Consider the following 27,843-nt stretch of genomic DNA (forward strand, 5'->3'; position numbering starts at 1 on the left):
AATTAGTTCTTGATTTAACATATTTTCAATACATTTCAAGAAATTCTGAATCTTGTTAAGTGCCATTCATGACATTTTTTTATTCGTTAGTAAATATTTTGATTTAACCTTTAATTTCGTATCTTATTTGAGTCTCTTAGTTGCTTTGACCTGGCAACCCCTCAAGTGTTAAATTATGATCCTGGCCTTTAATTCCCTCTTTATTTTGGGTTCTCTTCCACATTTTATGTTGTATGCTACTGCCCCAGGTAAGTAATTATGTACTTTAATGTTGTTCTTTGTTGATTTATTGTGTTCGTTTCTTGTGTCCTTGGGCCGTTGCAGTAGTGTGAACCATGCTCTGCTCTGGTAAGTTTAAAGTTAGAAGGTCTTGGAAGTACGGTAATGTGTGTATGAGTCAGGATATAGACCCACCCCTGAAAGGCGGAAAAGAACAATCCCATTACAAAAAATAAACCAGCAATCGGCATCATACAATAAATAACGGTGCAATAGAGACCACAAAAAAGGAACCAGGAAATATAGAAAAAAATCACTGATCAAAATAATAATATAGCCCAAAAAAATTAAGAAGCAGAAAATTCAATACAATGATACTCTCAATTAAATAAAACAAATAGAATAATTTTATTTCTCATAGGCACATATACCGAGTTTCCGTATTACCCCGATAATTCAATTACAATTCCCAGGTTGAATTTGATAAAATCTTATTACATTTTAAAAATCTTGACGATGCAGATTATGTTATGAAAATGTTGGATGGAGAAGAGATACCAGTTTAATTTAATAAATAAACCGTTGCCGAAAGCTCCATGAATAGGGAGGTGTAATTTCAAATTACAGTTCCAAGGTTGGCTTGATACAATCTTGACAATGTTGCCGAAATTTCCCACAATATCAATGTCACATGATGAAGGATTCAATTTATGGTAATATCTTCTTCTCCAAATAATCCACAGCAGTAGAACAGTTAAAAAAAAAAATAAAGGTATCGGTAATTACATTCTTAAGTATCCAAATTAATGTACTCCAATAGCTTATGGCCTTAGGTCATGTTTAAAATCGAGCACACGCTCCCAGCAATTCATTGGTCACAAGTTTCACAAAATTACAAAAGTAATATCAAATAGAAAACTAAATCACAAGAATTTTAGGCAAAAGCCTTAGTTTACATGGCCATTAGCCAGGAGTATAAGACTCCATCGCACCAACACTCAAGCACGTCTTCTGCAACACAGAGCAATCTACCTCCATCTTGTACAACGGCTTGAGAACAAGTCCTCTGCTAGCCGGAAACAGCCTCAGCTCAAAGTGCAGAAGTGATTTACGCGCATGCGCACCAGAATCAATTACTTATTGAAATAATGGGATGATCGAAGTTAGCATAATAATGGCAGACTGCAGATTTAAATATACAGACATTGTCGGTCACACCAATTAACAGCAGTTCCAAACAATGGATGATAAGGGGAGATAAAATCCCTATACTTAAGCAAATATGCCCAAATAAATACTTTGCCACATTCATGTCACAGCTTCTATAGGCCCAGAAATAAATCATGCAATACTTAGCAACACACAAATCAAAGACTACTGAAAAAGACTCACCAGTTGCAATCTCCATCACAGATACCCTCATATCAGACATTTGAGAACTATCATCAAGTTGACCGTCAATTCCTTCAGCTCCTTCAGCAGCTTCAACCTTTTTCTTCTTCCTCTTCTGTAAAAAGTCAAGAGTTTTGGATTTAAGCATATATACTAACGGCAAGATATCAAATTATACAAATGTGTCTTCAGATGGGGAATGAGGCTTCTTTTGTCACTGTTTGCTAATAGTGTTCTTTAAATCAGTGGAAAAACAGGCTAAAAATAAGAACCCTTATTAGCTATAATGAGAGAAAGCAGTCATTCATCACAGCTTTTCTTTTATATATAAAAAATAGCTGTGTTACCAGCCACTGACTGGCTAGCGTTTGTACAACTGCAGCAGTAATCCCATGCAGCAGAGATGAGTGGCATTACACCTCAATTAACAATAATACAGTCAAACCTCAATCTCTGTTTTTTTGAGGGACACCGAAAAAAAAAAAACCTGGAAAACTGAAAATCCGGGAATTGATGAAAACCATCCACAATCTGGGGCCTGTTCCACGAACGAACTTTGCAACTTTTCAACTTTGCACTTTTCACTTTTCAATTCTTGCAAAGTGCAAAGTCTTTCTGTTCCACCATGAACTAGGTTGTACTTTTCAATTTCTTCGCAAAGTGAAAAGTCTTTGCGAATGAGTGATCCGATCGAGTTTATTCCATGAGCAAACTTTATAGGCCTAATACTCCGATTTTAATGCTTTACTTTTCGCGGCGAACTTGGCGGTATAATTGTCGTACCATTAAAGTTTTTATCATGGGAAAGAAAGGTTATTACAAGAAGCTGGCTGTGCTGGAAGTTGTCAAGGAGAAACGTGACATACTTTTTTGACAACTTTAAACATAACCTCTCAAATGATCACACACATCAATGTCAACGAGAGTACCGTCAACACATCCACACACAGAAGGAAATTCACCCTTCATTAGAAATCCCGTCGCTATATTATGTGGATTATCAGGCCAACGTACTGTTAGGAAATATTACATTTACTATAACATCTCCGACTTTGGTAACAGTTCGCAAATAATTGATTTTGATGTCCCATGCATTGCTGCTACACCGTGCAGCTGGGCATCATTTACTAACCAATGTACTGTAAGCATATACGAATTTGTTTTTTTTTTTTTAGGAAAGGAATTGACTTCTTTTTGTTGCATGTTTCAATAAATGCCCGATCATTTCAATAATATAGTTAGCCTGTGTTGGGGTAATACGAAATCACTCGCGTTATTACGTCGAAGTGAGGTTATGAAAATTAATCATTTTTTTGTACGTTCTATTATTGGATTCTTCATCACTGTTCCTCACTTGATGCTAACAAAAGCTCACGTCGTAACGTGTTTATATCACTAAACCAAATTCTCCGCCGAGAAACTAATGTAGATACTTGTTAATTAACATATGAAAATGGAATCATCTCTTTGCAAGATTTATGAAAACTTTTCACTTTATTTCTTTGCACTTTGCATTTCTGTACCAATGGTGGAACATAACAGGCTTGTAAAGTGAAAAGATTCCTAACTTTTCACTTTTCACTTTGCAAGCTAAATCTGAAAAGTGATGGTGGAACAAAATCTGAACTGAAAAGTGCAAAGTGCAAAGTGAAAAGTTGCAAAGTTCGTTCGTGGAATAGGCCCCTGGTTAAACATTACAAAAATGAAATACAGTGAAACCTCGATTCTCCGTTTTTAGGGGGACCACGGAGAAAAAAAGTACAACACGGGAAAACCAAAAATCCAGAAATGAATGACCCATCAACTATTTGGCTAAACAACACAAAGATGAAATATGTATACTTATAATCTTACAAACACCCCTAAACCAAACTACAGCCCCAATGTGTTTTAGTTATCTCATAATCTGTTTAATTTTTATTTGGCTGAAGATGGCCACTAAGTGGCTGGAACTAGTCCCAAGACTGATGTTATATCATTTACTTGAAGAATTGTATTGAAAATTTGTCTTGTCAATTTTTTTCTTATTATTAGCATGGTCAGTGTGACGAATCCTCTCGGCCATTATTCCTGGCTCTCTAGACCGGTGTCGCCATCTCCCCATTAGACAGCTACTTAATTAAAGGTAATCACATAGACTTGCATGAAACTCAGTACGGACCAACAATGAGATTGATTACTTGTAATCTCAAAAGTTCTACGAACATTTGACGAAACTCGTTCCATCTTCAAGCAGAGCTGTTGAAGTGCGCTCTGTCTCCTTCGAATTGTTGTGCCCACTCTCTGCTTTATGATTTCTGAGGATTCTCTAACCAATACCATCCGAATACGATGCTAAGATGGTCCCTTTTGCAAATTCACAGCCGATCGTTTTTCCAGTACAGTACTTGCTTTAATTATCGCAATAACGGGACGTTAACGTCAATATCTATAAGTATGCCGTATCCATCCTTTCGTGAGATAAAGTTTCTTGAGAAATGCTTCATCGAGGATTTATTGTTGATGGGACTGAAATTTCTTGACGGCTGATCCGGGAACATTTTTTTTTTTTAAGGAACGGATAATGAAGGATTTTTACAATGTGATTTAATTAGTATGCTCGCGGGACCACATCATTTAAGCGAATAATCTGGGAAAATGTAGTTTCCGGGAACAGTTAATTGAGGTTCCACTGTAGTCCATCAGGATGTTATCGTTGACAAGTTTTAGGGACTTACGTTTTTGTTTTCTTTGGGCTCTGTAATATGTGAGTTGCTGCTGTGGGTGATTTGTCTGTCAGATGGAGACAATAAGCATTGAAGAGACCCTTTGGTGTTGTTTGTCATAAGTAGGCTACGTGTCAACATTGGGTTCCATCCTCTTCCTACGCCGCCGCCACCACCACCACCACCATCATCATCATAATCATCATCATGGTGATCATCATCATCTCACATTCAAATGTGTAGGTGTCAAATACAAAGACCTGCACTAGACCTCCCCAGAGGCGACACACAATCAATTTCATAGCTTCATCAATTTTGTTTTGTAACATATATTTATAGCTCCTTAATTTTCCCTTAGCTTCTTTTAAACTAAGATAAATTTGATCCCAGTCAAACCAGTTATTTTAAGACAGGAAAATCCCTAATATATTGTGAAGTTGAAGCCATCATGCAAAAAGAATCATGATGGAATCATCACACATCCAATCAGCTAAATTATTTACAGCATTTTGATCACCAACATGGAGCTTTAGTTTTGCTGACGGAAGCACTGACTAAGGAACTAACTATGGAACTTCAAAATTTCATGAAAGTTGCCAAGGGTGTATCAACTCCAAAGATTTCTTTTGGGAACCGAGGTCACGTGATATTATTATGTAATGTGCTTTGCTCAAGTACCATGAACAAACATGTCATCCTCTTACTAAGGAAAGTAATATAGGGCGAGGCTACCACTTGGATGGGTAGACCATGGAGGAATATTGGTGGTGGTTTATATTATTCTCTAATGTGAAAATACACTGCTGCTTTACAATACAACATTTTCCAAATATTACAGCCTTAACAGCTTCATCAATATTATGCAGTATGGCTTTAGAAACGGAATATCAACATTTGATTCTTCAGTATCATGGCAATGAGAATGTTGTAGAGAAATGGTGATGACATTCCCAGTTACTACATACAGTCTAGAAACCTGCATCCAAACCAACAGAAATATTAGTTGCTACAAACTATGGTTCAGAAAGCGAGGAGGGGCAAAATCAGAAACGATGAGATACACCATCTTGTCCAAGTGAAACAACCCCTTATCTGTGTTGAAGCCAGGCTGAAATGGTTTGGTATTCCCGAAAGAATGGACCCAGAAAGAACAGCCAGGGTGTGGTTTGAGGGGGAAATCGTAGGCAAAAGATCAAGCGGTTGGCCAAGGAAGAGATGGATCAATCAAATTAGAAATGATCTAGCTGGACGAGGTCTGGATTTCCAGCAGGTTATTGAAGAAAACTTCTACATGGACAGAAGTAAATGGAGAGCGCTCATTCACTGCACACAGAAAACTGGAACTGGTTCAAGATGAAGAAGAAGATACGGTAGTGACCTCAGAGCAAAGGTATGGGAAGTTATGAAATAAAAAGGACGTGGAATGAATTATTGAAAGTGCAGAAGCAATGTACAACAATTGTTGCAGCAGTGTCCAGATCCCTCAGGCTAGGACAGAATGGTTATAGAAACTAAATGGACTAAGATAGGGAAGTGTGCTGCCGCCACTGTTGCTCACAACGGTAATGGATGAAATTGTGAAGGTGACGAAGGAAAGTGATGTGAAGGTAAAGGTGTTTGCAGATGACAGTGTGGTATGGGGAACAAACAGAGGGGAAGCACAAGGTCAACTGGATGTATTGAGCGAGTATGTTGGTAAAAAAAGAATGGAAATAAGCATGTAGAAAAACAAGACGATGGTGATGACTAAAGGAGAAAGATAAGGTAAAGGTGCGCTAGAAGTTGGGGGACAAGACCTTGAAAAACTGTGGAAAGCTGAACACAGTTAAGGAGCAGCAATGGTGGTTGGACAGGAAGATGGAAAGTTGCCATTAACACTGACCCAGCAGGAGCTGAAAAAGGGAAGCTGATGACTATGATGATGTATCGACGACAACTTAATCTATATCTCCGAAATATAATAATCATACCTTCTTCTGTTTCATCTCTTGCTGCTTGCGCTTCTGTTCAATCTTATGCTGCTTCACCATCTCCGTTAAATTACCGATGTACTCATCGGTTTGGGACAGTAAGAATGCCAGACGCTTGTCTTTCTTCTGATCGATCAATTTCCTGAAATATTATATGTAAGTTAGTAGAAATACCTATGATGGCAGACGTAACAAGAACATAAAATACAAGCTAGCTCAAAAAAGGAGGATCTTCCTTACAGTCTTGCCCAGAGACTACATGCCAGGAAGGCAGATAATTGATTAAATAAAGTACCTTTATTAGCACATGTGACTGATATGGAATTAACTCAGGAAGAACACTTGATCATCTACAACTGTAAATTTCATGTAGTAGCAAGATGCACTGGCAAGTTGTAATGGCATTTGCTGCTCAACAATCTTATCCTACACCCTTCCCACAACAAGACAGCCTCTGAACAGGCGTTGATGTTCGCCCTCCTGATCAAACTGGGAAGCAGAAATGAGCTTGCGTGGGGCTGATAAGAAATGGATGTAGAAGAATTAGGATTGATAAGGAGAGAGGCAGTTAAAAATGAAATGAAATGGCGTATGGCTTTTTTAGTGCTGGGAGTGTCCGAGGACAAGTTCGGGTCGCGGAATGCAGGTCTTTTGATTTGACACCCGTAGGCGACCTGCGAGTCGTGATGAGGATGAAATGATGATGAAGACGACACATACACCCAGCCCCTGTGCCAGCGAAATTAACCAATTAAGGTTAAAATTCCCGACCCTGCCGGGAATCGAACCCGGGACCCCTGTGACCAAAGGCCAGCAGGCTAACCATTTAGCCATGGAGCCGGACAGAGAGGCAGGTAGGGACGCTCTTCAAAGGCAGCCCTACCCAGGGAGTGGCGCCCCTGCCTATGTGAGTTCCAGAGCACACTGACCCGGTGTGTAACATCTGGTATGGATCCCAGTTCAGGGTTACGAGTGAAGACCTCAACGGCGTCTACAGCGGAGAAGGTGGTCTTCGTTGCGGTGGAGATGGTGGAAGGGGCAAACCTGTAGCATCTGAACTCCAGAGGAGCGGCTACGAAAGGCGTCTGACTCCATGTTAGGGGCGGCCTAATTTTGAAACTGGCAGTAGGTATACAATGCTTTTGGGTAGGGCGAGCCCATCGTAACAATAGCCTATATGGATTAGCAGATATGATGCCTCGGAAAATGTTAGGGTATCCCCTACCGAAGAAAGTGGAGAGGAACCATATTTGCCCCTACCCGGTTACAGCTGGATAAAGGGAAATGATGATGAACGAGAGAGGCAATCTATTTCACAATGTCCTTGTCCGTTCTCTCTTTATTTCTCCCCCTTCATGCACTGACCTGTTATTGTGTTTTTCCTGTTACGTATTCCTTCCGATGTCTCTACCTCATCAAATGTGACTTGACCTATCATTTTTATTTAATTTTATGTTCCTTTGCAAGTTCCTATCTTTCTACACATACAGTAGAACCTCGATAATTCAAAATCGGTTAATTCAAAATCCCGCCTAATTCGAAGAATGTCTCGTTCCCGGAAACATGAGATACAGTTTTGCATGTTATTTAATTTGTTTAATTCGAAATACGGATAATTCGTAATTCGAAGTAAAATGTCGGCCCCATTACCGAAATTCAGACTTTTAATTCGAAACTGCCTTTACATTTTAAAACAATAGCATGTTACAGAGCAATTTCAACTCGAAATTTATCCGCATCATAACAGAACGCGTGTTCCAGAATGTTGAGGGGTACCGTAGCTTTCCGCACTTACACTCACTTCGGTGGGTCTAAATTGCGCTTCATGATTACTAAGTTGAATGAAATCGGAATTCTTTTGTATTCAACCTTTTAAGGAACGTCGTAATATTACGCAACAGGCAGTGTGCGGAAAAACAGAATCCTCGAACACTGGCGATGCCGACAGTTAACGAAAAAACGTGGCTCATATAATAAATTCGTAGGCACCTAACAATATTGTCATTGGCGATGAAACTGCATGGCTTTACTTTAATGCGAGCGTAAACGTTCTTATGGTTTTAAAGGAGAAAGTGCCAGCCAGGGAATCGTACAAGAGTGGGGATGGGGGTCATTGTAGTGTGCTGCAATGCACATGGAAGCGAGAAACTTTATGCCCTCGTCATAGTAAAGTTTGATAAGCCACAATGTTTTAAGGGTGTCGGGCACTTTCCATGCCAGTACAAAGCATCTAAAAATGCAAACAGTACAGAAATCCAAAAAATTAATGCATTTACACAGGGGAACCAGCATAATTTATCCTCGTCTTTGAATTGTGTAATGTTTTTCTTTCGTTGCGTGAGGTTATGTTTGTCAGTGATTTATCCAAGTGCATTATTTTGAACATTGTAAATGCACCTTGTTGGATACATGTCGGAAATAGTTTTTTTCCATGGCAATTGAAAGGTTTAAACCGTGAATCGAAGTAACTGCATGTATTAATGAGTCTTAGAATACTTTGTGACGCGGCAAGTGTTTACGTTTCTGAAGTACGAAAGAAGTGCCATGGCAGTAAATCGTACAAGGATAGAGTCATAGGAAAGTTCGATTTTAAGGGCATCGGGTATTTTCTGTGCAAATACAAGGCATCTAAAATGCATACAGTATAGTAATCCAATGAATAAAGCACTTGCACATGGGAGCCAGCATAGATTTCTCCTCGTCTTTGAATCGTGCTTTTTTTTTCTTTTCTTTCTTTCATTGCATGAGGTTATATTTGCCAGTGAGATATCCAAGTGTATTGTTTGAATACTGTAAATGCACCTTCTTGGATATATTTTGGAAACAGTTCTTTTATCATGGTATTTGAAAGGTATAAACTGTGCATCAAGGTTAACTGCATGCAGTATCGGGCCTTAGAATATTTTGTAACGCAAGGGTTGGTGCTTCTGAATTGCGAATTGGCGGTTAATTCGAAATCGCGCAATTTGAAGTCCGATTTTTGAGTCGCAATGACTTTGAATTAACGAGGTTTTACTGTAATCTGAATTATATATTTTATTGAATGCTATTCAATTACGACGAATATCCTATACCGGTTACTATTGTTTGCTCTGTATTTTTCTAACTGAAAGCAATTCACTTCTCTAATAATGAATGTTTATTTTACACTGAATTTAATATAAAATACTAATATTAATTTAATATGTCTTTGCTGGCGAGATGTAGTGTTTACAGTGCACTGTGTCTCGGGCTAGAACAAATCTGTTACTTTCATTGACCTGTCTCAGTCTTATCCTTGGTTTTGACAATTTGAAAGTGACTGAGGTATGAGCGATGTTAGTAATGCCATTACTTAAGCAGCCAGTCCCTGATATGAATGATATGTAATAGCAACTTCTGGCTCGGTGAGGAAATTAACAGGTCAATCGCTCCTCATTTTCCTAGTATGCCTCTTTAGCGATGCCTAACTCCTCGTTTCCCTAGTATGCCTCTTTAGTGACACCAGGGCTATCTCCGACAGCTTTTGGGGGAGATGTTGAGGATCAAACGAGCCTTTGGGCTGAATACCCAACATATATACATAATATGAAAAATAAAACTTTTCTCTATCCTAATGGACGTAAATACTCTCATTTTTAGCTTTTTATTTTTATTTTTAGGGCATGTTGTTTACAAACGGTTATTACTGATGATCATGATAGCCTGTCACTGTGTTTATTCCTTAAACTTGTTCCCATCCCTTTCTTTAAATTCCTCCTTATGCACCTTCCATTGGTCTTTCTTGTACCTGCCAAAGACCAGACCACTCACATTTTCATTCCAGAGGATCTCAAAGTGCATACTGTCCTAGCTGACAGAAATGTATATTATAGCAAACAAGAAGATATCATACCTATAGCCCTCTTCATCCTCAGCCATAAGGCGGCGCATACGTTCCTTCTCGATTCGCTCTTGCTCCTTCTTTTGTTCCCTCTCGGCATTGGCGTGGTAGTTAAGTACGGCCTTGTTGAGACGAGCAACTCTAGCCTGGTTGTTGCGGTGGTATTCCTTGAAGTCCTTGCCATGTTGTAGCACCGAGATCAGGAATTCCTAAAACACCACCATCACATTAATAACAAGATATTCTCTCACAACATACCTTCAAATGTATCTACCTTCATCAACAAATTCCTTTTCGTGATTCAGGTGACCTTTTGTCGTCGTACCTTTCGGGCAAGATTAGGATGGCACCAACCAGAAGATCTGCGCAAGGAATAACTAACAGGCACATCATGATGAGCCTAAGAGGTTCTCCACACATCAGCTACTGCTCTTACTTTCTCTATAGCCGATTGCACAGCACCTGTATGGAGGAATTCTGCTCATGCAAAGCAAGCAGATGTCTCTGTTAACGAGGTGACAGTGTTCTCCCCAGGACCTTTTTAATGTGCACACCGCCCTGCCGTTTTTACAAAACGCCCAGCTAACATAACCTAGATATGTGCTAGTTACATAATATTAATATGTATTTGAGTCACTGAGTGCTCCAAATGAAAATGTAAATACTGTAAAATTATTTATTTAAATGATATATCTTAATTAGTGTCAGCATAACTGCTCGTGTTACATAGAAGAGCCTCCATGGCTCAGGCAGCAGTGTACCGGGCTCTCACCGCTGGGTTCTGTGGTTCAAATCCCGGTCACTCCATGTCAGATTTGTACTGGACAAAGCGGAGGCGGGACAGGATTTTCTCCAGGTACTCTGGTTTCCCTGTCATATTTCATTCCAGCAACACTCTCCAATATAATTTCATTTGTCATTCATTAATCATTACCTCAGAGGAGTGTGACAGGTTTCGGCAGCCGGCACAATTCCTATCCTTGCCGTCAGATGGGGGCTTCATTCATTCCATTCCTGACCTGGTCAAATGACTGGAAACAGGCTGTGGATTTTCATTTACTGTCATGTAGTGTCGTGCAAAAGTAGTGTCTTGATCAGCGTGGAATCGCATGCAAGCACTCGATTCTGCATGACGTCACAAAACTCCACAGCAACCAAGTGGTAAGCCCTGGTGTTACATGATTATGATTGAGCAGTAAAATACTAGAAGTTCAAAATACTCTGTTATATCTTATTTGTGATAATAACACTAAAATAATTCAATTTACAGTTAGTGTTTACCTGCTTGATATTACTGTTAATGACCTGAGGGGAATAAATATAAATTTTATTTTTATTAATTTTTTTATGTAGTATTCCCCATCTGGTTACTAATTCCTGCCATCCGGCTTACAAAAGTTTCTGGGGAGAATACTGGGTGATATGCATCATAACATGATGCCTAAATACAACCCCCCCCCCCCTCCAGATAACTATACCATTTGGAATGACCAACAGCACTGCGCAATAAGGTGTAAACAGAACCTTGTTTAAGTGGCACTGTCTCGAAGAAGACCCACTTTGCCAGTGTGGACAAGTCCAAAATGATGAACATTTTCTAGTCACTAGGAATCATAATGACAACCCCACTATATGTTGCAAAATATTGGCAGGACACAGTTAAATCATGATTCTGACATGAAAATGAATCATCATCATCATCATCATCATCATCCTTTAACCATCTCCAGTCGCCCGCGTGTGGTACGAGAGTGCTCTCCATCTTTGTCCATCCAGGTATATTTCTTCTCCTCAACTTGGTGCCACTCCACTCCTCCTCCTTCCAGGACCTGCATTACTTGACTGATCCACCAATTCCTTGGTCTGCCTCTAGGTCTTTTGCCTTCCACTTCCTTTTCTATTTCTCTCTGTTTAAAGGTATTAACATCAAGATCAGGAATTTTGGCTATATAAAGTGATGACTGATAAAAAGCTGCAAATCTAATCTGAACAAAACAAACCAAACTAAAATAACTCATGGTGCATACAGCTCATTAAGATACAGGGTCTGCCACTGCCCAGCCAACAGGAAGCAGATGTTGGAGTGCCATATGGTGAGCAACATTACAAACCTAATCAGCTCTGAATTAAAATCCCTGAACCAGCCAAACCCAGGGCCTTAGAATAAGAGGCAGACTCGCTATCCCTACATCACAGGGCTGTATGTAAGATATAATAACCAAGGAAGGTTAAACAACAGAGACGATTCTAGGAACCTGAGTTGAATTATTGGACTTGTTCAGCTAGTTTTTGAGAGAAGTATAACAGGTAAGATCAATCTATGAATAAGACTAACAAATTAAGAAGATATAGGAAGCAGCATTTAAGAAGAAAGTTGCCACACAACAGGGTGGCATGGACAACTGTATAAAACCAGTCTATAAACAGATGATACAAACAAAAACAGTAGTTCTTTCAGAGAATGATCTCCTTTCAGTGTAGAAGATATTATAATACAGTATTACCATACAGAGCGCATACTACGAGAGGGTTATCGCTAACTAATCCAAAGTTCACTGGCTTTTTATATGCACTTCTGTTCACATGAAGTTTAATACCATGTTAGGAAAGGAAGTGGTTTTCAAGAACAATTCAAGCCTGGTTAAATTAGAATAAAAGAATAGAGTGAAAAGCACAATGTAGAAAATCATCATCACTTCCCTTTATTCAGCTTCTGCCAAGTCGGGGTATTTATGGCATTTCTCCATCTTCCTCTTTCCTTCCACAATTCCTTTTTCATGATCTTGTCCCATTCTAAATGTCGTCTTCTTATGCCGCTCTTCATTGATTCAATCCACCTTGTTCTAGGTCTTCCTCATGCTCTCTTGTCCTTGACTTTGCCTCCAGCATCTGTCTTGGAATTGTATTCTCCTCCATCCTCCTTACATGCCCAAACCACCTTAGTTTAATCTTTCCAATTCTCTCATTTAGCTGCCCAACTTCCTTTCTAACATCTTTATTTCTCACTCTGTCTTTCCTTGTCTTTCCTATCATACTTCTTAGAAATTTCATCTCACTGGCTTGAATTATACTTTCTTGCCTGCTAGTGAAAGTCCAAGTCTCAGCTGCATAAGTCAGTATGGGTACATAGTACATTTTGTACATTATCTCTTTACTTTTCCTTGGTACTTCTTTGCTCCAAACAAGTTTTCTTACACTATGGTAGAATGCATTGCCCTGCTGTACTCTCCTGCTAATCTTCATGTCCACTCTAGCATTTTGCATTAATTCACTTCCTAGGTATTTAAAGATGTCCACAATTTCCAGACTCTGACTTCCAATTTTCACAGTGCTCTTTCCTTGCCTTTACCCTCTCGACATCACCATAGTCTATACTTCTCAATTTTTTCGTTCAGTACATGTAGTTGTTGTTGCACTTCTTTGCTGTTCTTTCCCCAGATCACATCATCATCTGCAAATAGTAGTATCTTCATCTCTTTATCTCCATAGGCTTCCTTTGTTTCCTTTAAAATTTCGTCCATGACCATAGTAAACAAAAGAGGTGACAGCACACTCCCCTGTCTTAGTCCAGTCTTATTCCTAAACCATTCTGTCTTTCCAACTAGAATCAGTACCCTGCTAACACAGTAGTTGTACATTGCTTGCACCATTTCTAACATTTCCCTTCCAAGTCTCATTTTAACCATGGTTTCCCAAAACCATCATATTCCTTTCCTGTATCTACGAAAGTCATGACCAGATCCTTTCCATATTCCCAGTTCTTTTCCATAAGCTGTCTCATGCTAAAGATTGGGTCCACTGTACATCTTAACTACAAGAGTCAAAGTTTTATTCGAGTTTCTTCAAATTCAAGTTAACCTAGTTTTACTGTACATGAAAATTAAGATAAAACCCAATATAAAAGACAAAGTTACCTGGTGTTTCTGACGTCGTTTCCGTTCTGCCTCCAACTTCTGCTGCTTTTCTAGTTTCTCGGTAGCACGGGCTTCTCGTAGACCCTGTCGTTTTGTTCGTTTGTATGCTTTCACGTTCACTGCAGTTTCCAGAGTAGTGTCACGGCGAGTGCATGCCAATACCTGTAAACAGGAACTTCATATTATGTATGTGCATAGAAACAATATAACTTGCCTTAACTGGATAGCATTGGTTCTATATAAAATTGCATGTCGTGAAAGGTAGCTGACCAATTAATGAAAGTCATATTATCATTTTAATTAAACAAGATTCTATACCATGTATTGAATGGTTAACAGAATGAAATGGTCTGGGTTGGTATGCTTTTATGAGATAATAAAGGATGGGAAATGGTGTATAAGAAAACATCTAAGATATTTAAGTTATTGCATGACAGTTTCTGGGCATATACACTGGGTGGCCAAGTCATGGGAAGGGATGTCCCATTAGAAAATGTCCCATGTACAACCCCCTGAGATCTGTGGCTAGCTGCATAGCTGAGCAGGCTGTCACAGACAAGTGTCATGAAGAAGGCAACACATAACGACTTAATCGACTTCGAACATGGGATGATCATCGAGCACAGCGCATGGGTCATGGCATCGCAGAGATTACACGTGAATTCAGGTTTCCGAAATCAACCGTGTCGAGGGTGGATCTTCAACATCGCAGGAAGAATGTTACCACCCGTGTAAACCGCACGGAAAGACCACAGGTGTTTAACAAAAGGACATCACGTTGCCTCCGCAGAACCATACTATGTGCTCGACGGGCTACTGTGAGTCAGATCACTGCTCAGTTAAATGTTGGGAGTCAGGAACCTATTTCTACCAGGACTGTAAGGAGGCAACTGCACTGCACAGGCTTCACCAGCCGATGACCAATTCGTGTTCCTTTGCTGACACCTCGACACAGAGCTCAACGACATGCATGGGCCCGCGAACATCTGCAATGGATCATGGAACAGCGGCAGCGCGTGGTATGGTCTGATGAATCCCGGTTCCAGTTGTATCGAGCTGATGGGCCCGTGAGAGTGGGGCGTATGCCCCATGAAGCTATGGATCCAGCTTGTCAACAACGTCGCGCCCAGGCGGGAGGTGGCTCAGTTCTGGTCTGAGAGGTGTTCTCATGGTCGCAATTAGGCTCCATCGTCCTGCTGCAAGGAGCGCCGACAGGTGCACGTTACGTGGACATTCTTTCAGATCATCTCCATCCCTTTCTGGCCGTAGAGTACCCAGATGGAGATGCCATGTTTCAACAGGTCAATGAGCCATGTCACGCAGGTGGTTGGAGGAGCACTCCAGTGAAATTACAACCATGGACTGGCCCTCCAGATCCCCCGATCTTACTCCAATCAAGCATTTATGGGATGCTGTCGATGCTGGTGTAAGCTCCATTTACCTGGCACCAACTAAGCAAGACCAATAGTGGATAGCAGTGCAAGATGCGTGGGTCCAGATCCCTCCAGAATGATTCCAATACCTTGTAGAGTCGATGACTCGCTGCATTGCTGCCGTTTTGAGGGCTCGCACAGGAGCAACTCAATATTAACATCTCATTCAGTGGCTTCCTATGACACTTGGCCACTCAGTGTATATAGGAAATTGATAAACAGTAGTGACTTGCTGTGAGAGTACACAAACAAACTTTAACACGTTGAGTGCCAGACCGAATTTCATAGGATTTGCCATCTAGTGCCGTGAGCTAATAACATCGAGTTACTCCCTGGTGCCAAAATGTTCACAGGCTTAACCAAGCAAAAGATCGCTGAAATGAGGATGTATTTAGGATATATTAGGTTAACTTATTATGTATATTAGGTTAAATATTGCAACCCCATATGGGGTCGTATTGGTCATTATGAATTGTACACGTACACACGCCCCCATATGGGGTCGCACCTATACAGTACTTACTGTCCCGACGCTCGGTCATACTTACCTCTTCCTTTGCAGGGACGCGTTATATGCTGTTGATTATGAAAGACGTGTTAGCTTGTTCGTACTGGAGCCATAAAAAAGTACGATCCCCGCTTTTAGGTCAGGAAATATTTGTAAATGAAGATCTGATTTTAGGTTAGGAAATTTTCGTATAAATTATAGTTTTATAAAGTAGGGAAAATCATGTGAATTTGGTAAATTAGGATGTAACAGAATAATATTATAAGAAGAATTAGTAGTTACGGAATATTTGAACACGTATATAGGGTCTAGTTTTGTTTGTGTAACTTTTAATTTGAGTACGAGATAATAGCAGCGATGATTGTGCAACTTGGGAAACCAGTGACTATATCCTTGAAGGCGGTCACGATTGTTGCATCAGCTGGCTTGGAAACCCGGAGTACAGTTGGGAAATGTATGCTGAAGACTGTAATTCATCAATGTGGATGAACGTGCGGGATTGCTATTTGCTCTGTACTGGGTTCAAAATCACTGTAACTATATACATCGCCTACATCATCATTCTCCGGCTTGTTCAATATATCATCCAGACTATCTACACCGAGTCTTTTACTGCTCGATTTACTCGCAATGACTTAAAAAAGAAAAGGAAACTCACAGCACTGCACACTTACATAAACAATCCGTGTGCGAGATATACAATGACTTTGTCACCCTACAAAGCACTCTTGACGTTCCCATATGGGGTCGCGCCAAAACAGGAATTGAGGAATGGAATGTGGACTATGCACGTACTTAAATAGACGACACCAGCAGATGGCAGGAAGAGACTTAATACAGCTTCAAAACACATACCTACTGCGCACACAAATGGGTTCGCACAGTTCTCGATTTAGAATTAATGTACGACCCCATATGGGGACGTGAAGTTCAAAAACTTGACTACTCTTACGTACCCATATGGGGTCGCTTGGCACTCAACGTGTTAAAAAAAAAATGATTTTACAACTTGCTTTACATCACACAGACACAGATAGGTCTTATGGCGATGATGGGATAGAAAAGGGCTAGGAGTGGGAAGGAAGCAGCTGCAGCCTTAATTGAGGTACAGCCCCAATATTAGACTGGTGTGAAAATGGGAAACCATGCAAAAAGATCTTCAGGGCTGCCGACAGTAAGGTTCGAGCTCACCATCTCCCGAATGCAAGCTCAGAGCTGCGGGCCCCTAACTGCACAGCCAACTTGCTCGGTAAATTTTTTAAAAATGTGTTCAAAATTTTCAGTTGCAGTCTTTGTCAGTGGAGAATAGAATAAGAATGGTAATGAAATGAAATGGCGTAGGGCTTTCAGTGCCGGGAGTGTCCGAGGACATGTTCGGCTCGCCAGATGCAGGTCTTTCGATTTAACTCCTGTAGGCGACCTGCACATCGTGATGAGGATGAAAATGATGATGAGCCCCTGTGCCAGAGTAATTAACCAATGACAGTTAAAATTCCCGACCCTTCCGGGACCCCTGTGACCAAAGGCCAGCACGCTACCCATTTAGCCATGGAGCCGGACAAGAATGGTAATATTAACTGTTGACAAGTAAATGCTGATGTGAGGTAAAGCAATGGGAAGATATTTGGTGCAAGAGAGTGGAAAAAGTAGCAGTTCTTTAACGTTAAGGACAGGTACTTCTCTGGTCCTCCGCATCAGTTGATGACCGACTTTGGAATCTCCAAAAGGGTGGCAAGATTGGGGTAAATGTTTAAGAACTTTAACTGTTAAGAAAATCATCATGTGGTTTAACTGAGCTGGGAGAGAACGGGGACAGAAGGATCCATATTACGGGTATTGCATGTACTACAGTGGCCACATATTTGTTTGGCTGGAGAGTTGGTGTAGGAAACTGTGCAGTCTGCACTGAAACTGATAGATGATGTCTGGATGAAGTGCAATCATGACTACCTTGTAAAGGGAATGATCGTCACATATTTAATCATCCCCTGATGAAGGTTGCAGCCGAAAATTTCTGACGTGTGTTTCTTTTGTATGTATTCTACCCACACGCGATTATATGGTAAATCACTGTTTTCGATTGGTTACCTACACACATACATCCTCGGTTCCAGTGGTGAAGCTCTGTGAAATTCAACGCATCATAAAATTATAAAATATAGTCTGAAATTGCTCAATCGTTAAGGAACCAAGGCTTTACAGTCTTAGAGAATGTTCACGGTCTCTCCATTAGGCAACACCCATCAAATTGACATCGAAAGGACTTTATAATACATCTGACGTTCAGATCTGAAACACAACCCAATAAGGTCCACAAGGAAAAGAAAGCAACATATGAACAAACCAAACCATTCTATCAACAAGAGTATCAGTCAGATGATATCAAAGTCATCGGATTAATGGTTGGTGCTAGAGGAACCAATCCTTTCTTTTTTGTCAAAACCAATCCTTTCTTTTTCATCAAATTCTGCACACCATTCAACTCTATCAGAGAAAGTGCAGTGATTGCCTTTAAATATCCGATCCAACTCTGGATCTCCCAAACTTTTAAATGAAACATCAAATATATTAACCAACCATAATGTAATGCAATCAATGCTTCACAATTACTTTAAAATCTCTCTCGTTTTACTATACACTTCATCTCAGGGGCAATCTCGAAATTGGGAAGAAAAAAAAAAAAAAGAATTACGTATTTATTCTGCTCTTGTTAGTTTTCTTTCCTACGCATTCCAATTTCTGAATACTGTAATATCATATGAGTATCTACGATAAAATTCTAAAAGAATTTAACTGTATAAAGTCCAACTGTTCAATACAAATCTGCCAGTTGATAAATGGTCTGTCTATAAAACTACATAGGACATGTTTTGACCTAGCCTAGAGGTCATCATCAGCTAAAATAACACAAAGATGAAAGACATACAAAAACAGTGATACATAAAAAACTTGAGATAAAATACAATCAACAAATACAATGTCCGGCTCTATGGCTAAATGGTTAGCGTGCTGGCCTTTGGTCACAGGAGTCCCGGGTTTGATTCCCGGCAGGGTCGGGCATTTTAACCATGATTGGTTCATTTTGCTGGCACGGGGACTGGGTGTATGCGTCCGCTTCATCATAATTTCATCCTCATCACGATGCGCAGGTTGCCTATGGGAGTCACGTAGATGTTGATTCCCATAGGGAACCTAAAATATTTGTCCCGAATGAGTAAATTTATAATACCAATATAATGGTCCGTTATTGGACATTATAAATTTTCCAGCTAACTCATTCTTGGTTGCCTGCGTTTCGCCCTTGTGTGCTAAGTTAGGCTCGTCAGTTGGGACTTAGCACACCACCCAAGACGCAAGGCTAGTGCATACCGTGGAGGCCACTGCATAGGCTACTTGAAGCCACCAGCAGTGCCAATGCACTATGAGAGCTATGTCTCATTTTCAAAAATTGATGCCTGCCTGGCCATCGAATGTCCAATAACGGACCATTATATTGGTATTATAAATTTACTCATTCGGGACAAATATTTTAGGTTCCCTATGGGAATCAACATCTACATCATTCGATGGCCAGGCAGGCATCAATTTTTGAAAATGAGACATAGCTCTCATAGTGCATTGGCACTGCTGGTGGCTTCAAGTAGCCTATGCAGTGGCCTCCACGGTATGCACTAGCCTTGCGTCTTGGGTGGTGTGCTAAGTCCCAACTGACGAGCCTAGCTTAACACACGAGGGCGAAACGCAGGCAACCAAGAATGAGTTAGCTGGAAAATTTATAATGTCCAATAACGGACCATTATATTGGTATTATGGGAGTCACGTCGAAAGACCTGCATCTGGCGAGCCGAACTTGTCCTCGGACACTCCCAGCACTAAAAGCCATACGCCATTTCAACAAATACAATAAAAATCTATGTTTAAAATGTGCATGGCTTCAATATTGGACAAATCTAGTTGTAACAAGTGTGGGTCCACCCGTATTTATCACAACTATTGGTTGGCTGGAGCAACACTTCAAATTTGTGAAGACTGTCAAATGTAATTATTTGTCATGCTTCTGGAAACGGAGTGAAGTTTTAAAATCCGTACAATTTCTTCATGGAGAATACAAGTATAACCAGGATTTCCTCTTTCCTCCAGCCCTATGCTTGTATTGATCAGGTGTGACCTCCACACTTACTAGCGATCATGGCTAGACCTCAGTAGAAATTTAACAAATTTTAAAACTTCATCTCTCCATGAACGTGTGAAATATGTGCACAAAGCTACTTGTGCTCGGCTCGACAGCTGCGAGCTGTTAAACTACATTACGTCCCGCGAACTATTGCACAGCTGTGAGTCGTCAATATATGCCAATGAGTTAAAGGCTCATTAAATTAGAAAAAAAATCTGAACTTGGCACGTTCTAGTTCAACGATCTTGTCTCACCTCACTCCGAAGTTGTCTCTGGAAGTTGAGCACGCGCAGAGCCCTCAACTCGATCTGCACCTTCAGCCGGACATCTTCAGACATGGTGGTGGGCAGGTTGCTCAATTCTTCGATACGTAAGGCAATGCGGGCTGCCACTCTGAAAACATTGAGGATTACATGTAATAAATATCATTTTTGGTCTGTATTGATGATATTTGATTGGAATAATAACAGTAAGTTATTTCTTAAATAGCCCACCTAATCAATACAATCAATACAATTGATTAGGTGGTCTATTTAATAAATAACTTACTGTTATTATTCCAAACATTGAGGATTACCGTGAAATCACCTTAATACACAATGCCCATTACTTTGACAAAACACTGAGTTCGGGACTCAACAAGAAAGATTAAGGAAAGAGTCTGTCACACGTAACAGGATGCAGTGCCACACACAGTGAAAATACTAGGTGCATCAAATATAAACCGGAATTTACAGTTAGCGGCTCCAGTAGGGAACGGAAATGGGTGGGGCTTTGAGAGGATGTTGGTGGGGATGTCCGGTGTAGGGATCATGCTGCGGCACACACCACAGAGTGACCGCTCGCTTCAGTACGCCATGAGCGAGCAAGAGGTACATACATCCATTGTGCAGCGCATCACCAAGTTCATGGCGAAAAAAGGCATGATAGCTTCGGAAATTTTGAGAAGGTTCCCTGCACAGTTTGGGGACGCAACTCTTTCAAAGACACAGGTGTATGAATGGCACAAACAATTTCTGGCAGGATGGGAAGAAGTGGAAAATGGGCCCCACTAAAGACGACCACAGACAACCATCACTGCAGACAACATTTGTACTATACTTGACCTCATTGAAAAAGATCGATGCATAAACATTTCTGAAATTGCTTCACTCGTAGGAAGAAGCTTTGGAAATGTTCAAGCCATCATCAATGATGAACTCGACCTTCAGAAATTGTCTGCTTTGTGGGTTCCTCGTCTCCTCACCCAGGAACAAAAAAATTCCGCCAGGATGTTTGTTGGAGGCATGTGAATCACTACGAGGAGGAAGGATTGTTCATGAACAATATTCTCGTATTAACATAAAATTAATGCCAATACATTTTGTACAAATGTTACTCCAGCAACATCGAGAACAAGTTAAATGTTCATAACATAGGCAATTATCAACTGTAGATAATTGTTAATATAGTTAACAAAGTTTCAACGACAATCATACAACTCAAGCAACATTGAATCAATACAATTAGCCAGACCTCAAAAGATTTTCTAAAATAATTTTAAAGGATGTTCACTGGATGAGTTTTGACAATAAAATGTTAGACTTAGATAGATTTTAGACAAATATGTTTTAACTTAAAGACATAATTTTATTGTTATATGACTTGTAAAATATTATAAGATTTGTCAATCAGGTTTACAAGCATTTTAATCTTAATCCAATAGAATAGATTCATGATCTTATATAACCTTAAGTAAATAATAATTGGCTGATGATGCTCACGAAAAAGGAGCGAAACATGTACCATATCAACAACTTAATAAATATGTAAGTTTTTATTACGTTTTTATTACGTTTTTATTGTATTGAATAGATGGTAATTAATAGAATTATAAGAATTTGTATCACAAGTAGATCTTCAATACGGACAAAAAAATGAAATTTATAACCTGCAAAGCAAGAAAACTCCGTCAATTTCAACCCCGCCCTCCTCCATCCATTCAGTGTGATCTGTGTGGGCATATGTTTTATGCCATAAACTGAGTTGAACTGGTCAATGTATGCAGGAAGAAGTTATATATACTCAGATTGAGTTACAGCCGACGATGACGAGTTCAAATCATAAGTGTTTATTCCTTAGAATCCTTTTCTCTTCTCTGCCTTCAATTTGGAGCATTGATAAATTACCATTATTAGTATTATGATGCATTAAAAATGAAAATTATCTTACTTAACTTTATTTACAGCTTTTCACCTGTTTTGTCTTGGTTATTTTTTTATTCACCGCTTTCCAGGTCCCTACTTCTACACTGACTTGATAATCATCAGTCTTTGAGAGCTAATACGGTACTTGTCTATTGAATGGGTTTGGTCAGGTCAGATCAGAGGAATCTTGTATTACAATACAAAGTATTTCCCCAGGAAGCATTACAATCTAACCAAAATCTAAATGTTGTTCTCACCTGTTCTCTCTTTCCTGCAGTATGAGCAGAGGATCAATGCCCACAGGTTTGCTGATTGAAGTCACTCTGTTCTGTTTCTGTTGACTTGACGGAGGACACTGCTGCTGCTGTTGTTGCTGTTGCTGCTGTTGCTGGGGATGTGGCGGCTGCTGCGACTGCTGATGATGGGGCATCCCTTGAGGGTGAGGCTGGGTGGTGGGTACCGTCGGACGAGACGAGCCCGTCATTGGCATCATGCCGCCGTGGCTCCCTGGCATCTGCATAGCGTTCATTGGTCCGGACGGCATACCTCCAGGTGGCATTCCTCCCATAGGCATCGAGCCCGGAGGCATACCAGACGGTGGCATCGCACCCACTGGCATTCCTCCAGGACCCATAGATCCTGGAGGCATTCCACCAGGTGGCATGGAACCTACAGGCATTCCTCCAGGAGGCATTCCGGTCGGTGGCATGGACCCGACAGGCATCCCTCCAGGAGGCATGGATCCCATCGGCATGGTGCCCGTGGACATAGACGCAGGAGGCATCTGTGGAGATTGCTGCTGGGAGGACATGAGGGGTGACGTGGCCAAATTCTGCTGCTGAGAGGGTGGCTGTTGCCCCATCATTCGGGGGGGAGGCTGAGCCCCAGCCGGTCCAATGGGTGGCCCTTGGGTTGGACCTTGCTGTGGCGAGGGTTGTTGTTGAGGTGGCTGTTGCTGTGGTGGTGCTTGCTGTGGCTGAGGTGGTTGCTGCTGTTGCTGTTGTGGAGGAGCAGGTCCTGTTGGAGGAGCCATCTGAGCTGTCATGGGGGACTGAGTGGGTGGCTGACCTCCTGGTGGACCAGGTGGGCGCATTGGGTGCTGCATCATACCAGGAGGAGTAGAGGAACCTGAACAAGGTACAAACAGGTCCTACTTTAGAGACTTCTTCCACCCAAAGACACTAGGGTTCATGAAGTGAATGTTACCAGCACTTAAAGTGTCATCATTATAGGCATTCACTAACTGTCAAGTATGTTGTCTTTCAAGTGAATCAAAGTTGTCAGTTATGAGTTCTTAAATGAGTGAAGAAACAATTCTAGAACCAAAGTGTAATATGCATTCTAATGAGAGAGAGAGAGAGAGAGAGAGAGGGAGAGAGAGAACAAAAAACAGCTCCTTAGCTTAGTAAGATGCTCACCTTAACACTATCACTTTTTAGTTGGAACTGCCAATTATGACATCATATATATACAGATGTTCAAAAAGTTACTTGTAAACTCGATAGAAGGCATGCAAATGTATTTTAGATGCTTTGGTCATGCTTAGGAATATCGCTAAGAAATTTCATTTCGTGAAGTTGCCAAACATGTTTAACTGTGCTTATGCAATGTAAACATGACAACTGCTAAGGTTAGCAAATGTGTTTCATGCCTGAAAGAAGGTGTTATATTGCAGTTGTTCGGTTCAGATTCAGATAGTGAGTTAATGGATTGTAACATTTCCAGCGATGAATATTTAGTGGAAAATGCGTTAACTGAAAGAGAAACAGAAGAAAAATATGGTACCGAAGATATACAGGAAATATACAGAAAAACTACAACACGGTTCAACCTGGAAACGGAACTAAATAATTCTGAACACACCATACAAGCTTCACTTCTAGGATATTGTAAAGAATGTTCACAAAACAAAATTTTAGATTTTGTACATCGTATTATTGTTTGTGTGTGTTTATGTTTAGTTCTTAAGTCACTTTATATATGTAGCTGAAAATGGTTATACAGAAACCGAAACTGGTACTACTTCTTATGAGATAGGATAAGATTTTGTGTACAATGTTATGTAGTGTTGATTAGGTGGATTCCTAATAAAAGTCCTTTTCTAATCATTCCAATTCAAAACACATATGTACAACAGCCTCCACCAACTACGTGGATCATACACTGATGGGAAAAAGAAAGTTGGAAGATAAAGACTAAGATAGCCAGACAATGTCCACGCAGATCTAGATAAAGTAAATTCTGTTGACAACAGTAGTAGTAGTAGTAGTAGTAGTAGTACATCAATTAAATTTAACCAAGAAAATCCATGAAATGGATGGGGAGTATACTTGCAGAAGATGAGAAAATAAATGAAGAAATTGGAAAGAGAAACCAACAAGCTAATGGGTTTTACCAATGTGCGAGAGGTATAGTGTGGAACTATGATGTCCCTGAGAAATGGAAGAAAATTCTCTACTCAATATATTATTACACAGCAATTTTGACATATGCAATGGGACAACAACAAAACATGATGAAAGCAGAATCCAAGCTGCCAAGATAAAATTCCTCAGAGGAATAATTGGGAAGACACAAAGGGAGAAAATCAGAAACATAGAAATCCGAGAGAGAATTGGATTCCCTAAACTGCAAGACAAGATAGAAACCAGTATGGACACATGATGAGAATGGAAGACGATAGAGTTACAAAGTGAGTATTTACAGATAAAATGATACGAAGAAGACATGGGGAAGGTGCAGACAGAGATATGGTGAACGAGAGTATAGAGAAGAAAGGAGTAAAAGTAGAAGAAATATTGGAGGAAGGAAGGGAGTGTTGGAGAGATAGAAAACTGTGGAGGTCCTTGATTCACAACCCAACCCAGAAGAATGGAAACTGGAAATGAAAAAGTAGAGGAAGAAAATTCACGACTGTACAATATATCCTCTTTCTTGGCCCAAAAATTTATTATGATGTAATATCCAGACATGAAATGAAGCAATAAAATAGTACTCTGCTTCAGTGCAGTGTTAAATATAATCAAGATCCTGAAAAGTAAAGACATTGATATTCCATCAAAATTCAGGATAGTCAATACAGGCCGGTCATACAAAATATACAGGAAACCTACTCAACATAATAGACAATGGGCCGATTGCACAAACAATGACTAGTTTTAAGCTTTAGACAACGTCTAAATCGAGTACGATCTTCCATTGCATGAACGATGTTCAGCCGGTGTTTAGATAAAAGTTGTTTAAAGTTTCAATATTGGTTCAAAAATGGAAGCAGAAGTATCTGCCATGTAACTCTTTGCTTGTCGTAACCAATGAAATTTGTCGGTGCGTGCGCCAAACGGCACCGAATGTTAGTCAGCTGTCATCTCCCTATACATTACTCAAATCTGACAAAGCATGAGCCCACAGATAAGAATTCTGCTTTTGGTGGAAATATAATCTCATAATATTATCATAATGTAATCATAATATCTCACAATATTATCAACACTAAAGGTGGAAACCTTTAGCTATTGTTTCACATTATATCCCTCTTCAATATGGAATCAACCAAGCTCGATAGCTGCAGTCGCTTAAGTGCGGTCAGCATCCGGTATTTGGGAGATAGTGGGTTCGAATCCCATGTCAGCAGCCCTGAAGATGGTTTTCTGTGGTTTTCCATTTTTCACACCAGGCAAATGCTGGGGCTGTACCTTAATTAAGGCCATGGCCACTTCCTAGTCCTAGCCCTTTCCTGTCCCATCATTGCCATAAGACCTATCTGTGTCAAAGCAACGTAAAGCAAAAAATAAAAAATAGAAAGAAAGCGGAAAAAGTGGAAATCTGAGGGGGCAAGGTCAGGGTGATACAGAGGATGAGGAAGAGGTTCCCAGCCAAGTTCAGCAATCACACCTTTGGTCAATTGCTGGGTATGCGGAAGAGCGTTATCACGGAGCAATAAGACTGGTTGCTGTCTTAGCTGGTCACTATACACAGCAGAGTTAATCGTTATGTTTAAGTTCATGGTGAAAATGCCATTTTTGTTCCACCAAACACACAACATGATTTTCTGTAGATGGGCACTATCCTTGGCACAGGGAGTTGCTGTTTTTGATGGGCTGACCACCCTTTTCTCTTCTTCATGTTGACATACAGGCACCATTTCTCGTCACCGGTAACAATGTTCGAAAGGAATGCTTCGTGCCTATCACAAGCCAAACGGTGCCGGGCAAGGGCGAACAGACGTTTATTTGTTGATTGCAGCACAAGCTGTCAGAACTTCATAACGAAAGAATTACAAGTTTCAAGATTCTTCGACATCCAAATTGATCATCTTGAGTTCATCCTTCGACAGCTAAGTGCATTAATTAATGCATTTTATGGATTATCTGAAACTCTGATCACAATTGTGACTATTTCTTCATCTTTATAGTGTCAAATCCAGTATGTTTTTGCGACTTTTTTACAATTTCTATGGACTATTTGATACATTGTGCAATTCGTGCTTTTGGCTGATTATGACCCTGATAATGGGTCGAAACTAGTACCCACATTACTTGAATTTGTACTGAAAAGGTGGAACTATTGAACTTTTAATTTTAATTGTAATCACAGTTCAATACGGACCATTCACAATGAAATTTCTATCTCATCATACAAGTCAAACCATCCTGCTCAAAAGCGGAAAAAAAAACATGTTTGTGCTGTTCTTTCAGCAACTGCTTCATTCCTGTACACTTCACAAATTGTTCTGCATAGGATCCTCAGTTAAACTCACAGAGTAAAATGTGTCGGAAATGCTCACTTTACTCAAATTTACTTATTTGGAACAAATATTTCAGGTTCCCTATGGGAATCAACATCTTTATTATCAAATGCTCACGTTTCTCAACTTGACATTCCATATCAGTTTGTCAGAAATATACACAAATAATACGTTCACAATCAAGAAAACCAGTGTTTCACAACACACAAACTCCAAACTCAGTTAAAACAATGGAATAACGATAAGCAAACCCTTCACGGCGCATTGTTGCCAACCGAAAAGAATACCGCATGAACTTATGCATCGACCTAATATATTACTGACACAACCGAATTAGTTGTACGGGCCATATAGATGTAGCTTGAATTCTAGGGATCATGAGTTCAAAACGCATCATCGGCTGCCCTGAAGATTGTTTTCTGCTGTTTTCCCAGTTTTACTTCAGGCAAATAGGCCTACTGGGGCAGTTATTATGGCCACAGCTCTTCCTTCCCAGTCCTCGCCTTTTCCTATCTCATAGTTACTGAAAAATTGTCTGAATTTGTACGACGATTATCCACAAAAGAAGCCACACACACACAACCTACTTTCAGTGTCACTATTATGTGTGCTTACTTGGCAGTAAATTTAATAACTGAATCCCTCCCGGTTGATGTATGCGACAGCCGTCAGACAAGTTATTCTGATAAGGAAGTAGTCAAAGTGACCTATAATTCCTGGGAAATTATCCCAGATA

General features: G+C 40.2%; 1 protein-coding gene across 1 annotated transcript in view; it reads right to left on the bottom strand.

Moving 5' to 3' along the window:
* LOC136885007 (ATP-dependent helicase brm) overlaps positions 1-27,843 on the bottom strand; it is a 235,026-nt gene that overhangs the window by 91,426 nt on the left and 115,757 nt on the right. Inside the window, exons 5-10 of the mRNA XM_067157383.2 lie at positions 22,621-23,491; positions 20,432-20,570; positions 14,063-14,224; positions 10,161-10,357; positions 6,287-6,428; positions 1,612-1,726 (exon numbers count right to left, since the gene is read on the bottom strand). Of these exons, the coding sequence (XP_067013484.2) occupies positions 1,612-1,726; positions 6,287-6,428; positions 10,161-10,357; positions 14,063-14,224; positions 20,432-20,570; positions 22,621-23,491 (1,626 nt within the window). The remainder of the gene's footprint in view (positions 1-1,611; positions 1,727-6,286; positions 6,429-10,160; positions 10,358-14,062; positions 14,225-20,431; positions 20,571-22,620; positions 23,492-27,843) is intronic.

Source organism: Anabrus simplex, chromosome 13 (assembly GCF_040414725.1).
Source record: "Anabrus simplex isolate iqAnaSimp1 chromosome 13, ASM4041472v1, whole genome shotgun sequence".
NCBI classification, from domain to species: Eukaryota; Metazoa; Arthropoda; class Insecta; order Orthoptera; family Tettigoniidae; genus Anabrus; species Anabrus simplex.